At 34.0% G+C, this 6905-nt stretch overlaps 1 protein-coding gene across 3 annotated transcripts in view; it reads left to right on the forward strand.

Annotated features, from left to right (window-relative positions):
- The window catches only part of LOC126883071 (cyclin-Q), a 75065-nt gene extending 68537 nt beyond the window's left edge, over positions 1-6528 (forward strand). For all 3 annotated transcript variants that reach the window (XM_050648287.1, XM_050648289.1, XM_050648288.1), the window contains exon 4: positions 5401-6528. In XM_050648287.1, coding sequence (XP_050504244.1) covers positions 5401-5683 — 283 coding nt within the window. In that variant the 3' untranslated portion in view covers positions 5684-6528. The remainder of the gene's footprint in view (positions 1-5400) is intronic.
- Positions 6529-6905: the final 377 nt, after the last annotated feature.

Here is a 6905-nt window from a genome sequence, read left to right on the forward strand (position 1 = left end):
GACTGATAACTATGTAAGTGTCACAATCTCCATTCCATAGGTCATAACTTCTTTTTCTTCTTGTGCCACTCCTATCGGAGATTGGAAATCATCAAGGCTACCCTGACCTTGTTTACAGCTGACCCAAAAAGTTCATTAGTGGTGCAACCAAACCACTCTCTCAAATTCCGCAACCATGACATTCTTCTACGGCCTGGATTCCGTTTTCCTTCTATTTTTCCTCGCATTATATTTTGAAGTAATGCGTATTTATGACCTCTCATCAGGTGACCCAAATACTCGAGTTTTCTTCGTTTTCGTGACTACTCGTGACCTTCGAAACGAAAAAACGAAGGTCATAACTGGTAGAATTCAACAAACTGTCTAATACCATTTTCTTTAGATTTATTGGTATCTTTTTGTTTTTTAACACATCACGAGTCTTTCTACTGCTGCCCAAGTCATTCGAATTCTTCTAGTTATCTCTGCCGTTTGATTTTGTTTGCTTAGTTTGATTTTGTTTGCTTAGTTTGATCGTGTGACCTAGGTATATTCTTCGACACTTTCGATCTCACTTCCATCTAAGTCTGTTGTGATATTTTGATTTGTAATCACGTTTGTTTTATTTAAATTCATTTTTAAACTGATTTTCTCAGATTCTTGTTTAAGCTCCTTTAGCATGTAGATTAGTTCCTATGTATTGTTGCTTATAAGTACTATGTCATCGGCAAATCTTAGATGACTTAAAAATCTGCCATCAATTTTAAATTCGCATTGTTCCCAATTTAACTCCTTGAGCACATATTCTAATGCAAGTGTAAATCATTTTGGAGAGATAGGGTCTCCCTGTCTAACTCCTCTTTCCGTTCTTAGACGGAAAGAGGAGTTAGACCGAGAGAGGATTTTGCTTGTTGTTAGACCTTCTGCTATATTTATTTGCATAGTTGCATTGTCGTATATACAGAGCGAGTCTGTGATTTGGAATAAATTCAATATCTCAAATACTAATTGTTTTTTTGAAAATTGCTCAGACCCGTCGATTAGTATTTCAAATTGTCCTTCTTGACATACAATAATAATGTATGCAGGGTGTCCCAATTTAGAGATATGACGTCATCGTTGATTTTCTTAAATGGCGACACTGTCATTTTGATAGCTATTTTGATGGGGTGTGTAAAGTTATACATAACTACAAAATCAAAAATTAATAACCATTTTCAATTTCGTTGCGAAAACGAAAATACAGCTGCACCATATTCTAGTTCAATCAGAGAGTGCAGCAAGCACCTCTACCGGTTTAGAAACTTATTAGTCTCTCATCAGGAGGCACATATGCTGCTCTCTCTCTGATCCAACCAAAACAAACCCCGGCGTGCAGTTATGGATTGCAACGATCGAAATGGCATAGATGCCCTAGCGGCAACTACTATCAAAAGACTAAGTTTTCAATCTAATGGCATATAAAACAACAATGTTACTCTACATCCGACCAGACTGAAAACAAGAAGGTTCCCATTGTTTGGGTTTATATGTATTATAAATCTGAAATATATGTAAATACGTGAATTATAAATTGTAAAATTACCTCATCTTAGTCTCAGCATCCGTTATGGCTTGCAAATTGTAGAAGCCTCGGAGGTGTAACCAGAGAAGGTTCCCATTGTTTTCAGTCTGGTGGGATGTAGAGTAACAGTATATTGTTTTATATGCCATTAGATGGAAAACTTAGTCTTTTGATAGCAGTTGCCGCTAGGGCATCTATGCCATTTCGTTCGTTGCAATCCGTGACTGCACGCCGGGGTTTGTTTTGGTTGGATCAGAGAGAGTAGCATATGTGCCTCCTGATGAGAGACTGATAAGTTTCGAAACCGGTAGAGGTGTTTGCTGCACTCTCTGATTGGACTAGAATATTAGGGCAGTCAATGAGGGTATTTGGCTCCGAATTCCATCCTACTAGATTGATTTTCTTGATATTTTTACAGTAAGTGGGGAATAGCTCAAGAAACAAAGTCTACCCTATGCCGATGTGCGCTTTTATCTTGGGGGGTGGTTCCCACCCCTTCTCGGGGGTGAAAAATGTTTTGGTTAAAGTAACCACGGAAAAGGCTAGAGAACTTAATTTTAAGCAAAAACTGTTCTATAATTATTTTTTGAAAACTCGATACTTTTTTAGTTATTCGTGGTTGAAAATTGCCAATTTTCATTGAAAAATGACACCTTTTCGGACGGATTTTTGCGAATAGCTTAAAAACTATGCATCTAACAAAAAACTATATAAAATAATTCTGTAGGTTATAAAAAAACAAAGATTCGTTCCTTCATAAATCTAATAGTTAAAATACAAAGAGGGATATGGTAGGTAAGAAGAGTTTGTTTTTTTTTTGCTGCATGCTCAAATCGGTGTATTCAACTTGAAATAACAGAGAAACTGTCGATTTTAGGTGTATAATGATACTAATAACTTTTGTAGTGCTTGAAAAGACCTTTAAAATGGGCAATACTAATTGTCGATTACATGCAAACTCAGCGAGATATTCTGCAAAAAAGTTAATGTATTTTAAGAAGAAATGAGAAGTATATTTAACCCCTTGTCCATCAGAATTTAAATACATCGTTTTCCTTCTACAATACTTTTTATTATAGTGTTATTTCTATGTTCAAAAAGTTGGGCTGGATTAAAATGAATGGTTTTTGAAAAAAATAAGATCAAATTATAGAGCGCATTTTTAAGTTTTCTTAAAAATCTTCCTTTTCCTCCATGTAACTCGAAAAAGACAAGAGATACGAAACAAAGATACCACACAAAAATGTAGGGCTTTTTCAGATATAAATTTCCTTTTTATTTTTGTCTCTTTGTTTTTTTTTATAACCTACAAAAATGTTTAATATAAGGTTTGTTCGTAGTACGATCCAAACGATCAGCAACCGTTGCCAACCATCAGACTCATGCGCAGTTAACGGTTGGCGCTGCGCAGTTAACAGTTAGAGTTCGTAGATTACGAACGCGCATGCCTCTGATGGTTGGCAACGCTTGCTGATCGTTCTACGAACAAACCTATAGTTTTTTTAGTTAGATGCATAGTTTTTAAGGTATTCGCAAAAAACCGTTCGAAAAGGTATTGTTTCAAAGAAAATGGCCAATTTTCAAACACGAATATCTCGAAAAGTATTGTTTTCAAAAAAAAATTATAGAACAGTTTTTGCTTAGAATTAGGTTCTCTAGCGAATTCCGTGGTAATTTTAACCAAAAAATTTTACACCCCTAAAAAGGGGTGGGAATCGCCCCAAGATAAAAGCACACATCGGCATAGGGTAGACTTTGAATTAGGAGATAAGTAGAGGCTAGGCCCAAAATTTCATTAAAATCCATGCAGTAGGATAAAATTGGGAGGTAATATCTTATTCCTGCTCCCATTGACTGGCGTATATGGTGCGGCTGTATTTTCGTTTTGCAACGAAATTGAAAATGGTTATTCATTTTTGATTTACACGTTTACCCTGATTGGAGTACGAAGGGAAACATTCTCGTTGGAACTTCACCGCGCTGAGCAGATGGGACGTGAATTATATATTGTAAAATTCCCTCATCTTCCTTAGTCTCAGCATCCGTTATGGCTTGCAAATTGTAGAAGCCTCGGAGGTGTAACCAGAGAAGGTTCCCATTGTTTTCAGTCTGGTGGGATGTAGAGTAACATGATGTTTTATATGCCATTAGATTGAAAACTTTATATGCCATTAGATTGAAAAAAGTCTTTATAACTACAAAATTTCAAATTTTTATTCCCTACCATTTACAAGATAATAAAAAATAACAAAGTTATGAAAAACAAGTAATCAAATAATAATTGAATTTAATTATGTCAATTAAGCAAATCCTCATAATGTTGACCTCAATTATTATCAAATAGTCAATGGGCAACATTATGAGCATTTATTGCTTAATTGAAATAATTAAATTCAATTATTGTTTGATTACTTGTTTTTTATTATCTTGTAAATGGTAGCGAATAAAAATTTAAAGTTTAGCAGATATGTATAACTTTACACACCCTATCAAAATGGCTATCAAAATGACAGTGTTGCCATTTAAGAAAATCAACGATGACGTCATATCTCTAAATTGGGACACCCTGTATACAATATTATTGTATGTCAAAAATGACAATTTGAAATACTAATCAACGAGTCTGAGCATTTTTCAAAAAACAATTAGTATTTTTTTCTTCTTTGGAGTTGTATGACTACGGGCCCTTCAAGGCTCATTCGCCGATTCACCAATTTTGCTCATTTATTTTACAATATCTTTTCCTATACAACAATTAGTATTTGAATTATTGAATTTATTCCAAATTACAGACATAACTTTGTTATTTTTTATTATCTTGTAAATGGTAGAGAATAAAAATTTGATATTTTGCAGTTATGTATAACTTTACACACCCTATCAAAATGACAGTGTTGCCATTTAAGAAAATCAACGATGACGTCATATCTCTAAATTGGACACCCTGTATACATTATTATTGTATGTCAAAAAGGACAATTTGAAATACTAATCGATGAGTCTGAGCATTTAAAAAAAAACGAGTAGTATTTGAGATATTAAATTTATTCCGAATTACAGACTCACTCTGTATGAATTTTAGGAGTAATCTCTCTAGGCCGTCTAATATGGCCCTGAGTTCTATGGAATCGAATGCCTTATTGTAATCCACAAATGCCAAATGAAGAGGTTCATTGAATTCGTTACACTTTTGGATAAGTGTCCCTATTGTCTGTAGGTGTTCTATGTTACTATAACCTTGGCGGAATCCCCCTTGTTCAACAGGCTGGTAACTATCGAATTTATTTGATAGTCTGTTGGTAATTATTCTGGTATAGTATTTTTACTACAAAAGCGATATTACGTAGGTCAAAATTTTTGACGTAAGAGAACTGTCAAAACATTAGAATGTGACTTTTCATTATTGCCATGTTTATAATAAACATGGCAATAATGAAAAGTCACATTCTAATGTTTTGACAGTTCTCTTACGTCAAAAATTTTGACCTACGTAATATCGCTTTTGTAGTAAAAATACTATAAGCAGTTTGTACGAATGTGGTAACGGGTTTATTGGTCTGTCGAGTTTGTGTTTGTCTCCTTTCTTATGTAGTAGAAGTATCTGCGCATTTTGCCAAGAGGTTGGAATAGCACTCCCAAAGAGGCACAAGGCCACCGAATCCACTGCAGTAAACATAGAGGTTAGGGTTATAGAGGTCCATAAATTAAAAAAACTTTTGAGATACCTGCCGGATCAAAATCCCCAACAGGATACTTTTTATTACTTTATTTTTCGGGACTTTAAGTTGTCCCATACGTTATCATATTATTAAATAGCTTACAGGGTCTTATTGATAACGAAATTCTAATATTTTCAGGTGGTTGGGTAAAGAACAGTTGGAAAGCGTCCCAGTAGCAAGAGCAGCAGCAACTTTCCTTCAGGACTACCACCACGATCCCAGTATCCTTGACTATGACCCTCGACACGTCGCTATCGCTTGTATATCTTTATCTCTTCAATGCTATGGAATACAATTACCCCTTATAGAAGACACCGACGATGAGGCCTGGTACAATATATTTGTTAAAGATCTTCCCAAAGAGAAGCATTGGGAAATAATGGAGAAAATTATGGAAGTGTACAACAAGGAAACAGAATAGGTTATATTTTACTGTCGGTATTGTGTACCAGTCGTATTTTTCACATGTTCGTATTAGGATAAGGTGATATTACGAAATTAAGTTAAGTAAGTGAGGCTGTATAATCATCTGATGGATTTTTTCAATTTATAAGTATTTACAAGGAACTTACTTCCACTTTCCAGTTGCACTGCTGAATTATTAAATACTTCATATCAATGTAACTTTAGGTTGTTATTTTGCTGAAGTTAGGTCCATTTTCATAAAAAAAATGAAGTTTTAAGTAGACTTTCTTTATTAGTTCCTGTCCCTAACACTAGACTAGGCTTTCGTGCCTGCTGTCCAGTCTCTTTTGGATTGAATTCTTGCTGTACTATATGCTTAAACTGCGAGTTTTTGGTAATTCCTCTTCATCCATAATATATTGCTGATTCATATCCAGCTTGAAGGACCAGAATACTTACTAACCTAAACTTCTTCGATTATATTGGACTGTATATTTTCAGTTCAGAACTTTTCTGGAAGTGCAAATGTAAGATAATAATAATAAAATGTAGTTTTACAGTGGAAGATCCATCTCGTTATATTACACACTTCTCGTATAAACCAAACGTTCCTCGTAAATAAATATTTATAAATAAGTAAGATTCATCATTCGATATTATATATTATGTACTTGGAATTTTTCAACGGAGATCTGTGAAGACAAGTATACTTTTTTTTATTTTTTTTTAGAGACTATTGTTTTATATCGAACTGACTACAGCTAAAAAAATATAAACGAGTTGTATTTCCATTAGCATTCACAGGTGTTATTTTAGGTTTTGTATGAATAATATTGTAATAAAGAGGACTTTCTATTCAAACGTGTTGTTTTTTAAGCAAAATTCACAATCCACCTTTTTTTTAATCAGATTATATGGCCCTTGTTTAGTTTAACTGCAAGAAAGAAAAGATATTTTCATTTTCTTCATTCATTATTTCAGAAATAAACTATTGATACAGACGCCATATATACGTCAATTTTAAATAATAATTATCCGGCTAAAAATCAAATTTCAAAAGTGACGTTAAAAATTCAAAACACATCTTAGAGACACTAGATGGTTTGTCTTAACAAAAACATACTATCCCACTCCAGAACCATACACTGTGCACGTGCGAATGCGCGTGTTGGCTGTTAGTGAATTATTGTTCTCTAAGCTCAGTAGTCAACTTTTTAAAAATTGTGATATTTTGTAAT

The sequence above is a fragment of the Diabrotica virgifera genome, chromosome 4, assembly GCF_917563875.1.
Source record: "Diabrotica virgifera virgifera chromosome 4, PGI_DIABVI_V3a".
Taxonomy (NCBI): domain Eukaryota; kingdom Metazoa; phylum Arthropoda; class Insecta; order Coleoptera; family Chrysomelidae; genus Diabrotica; species Diabrotica virgifera.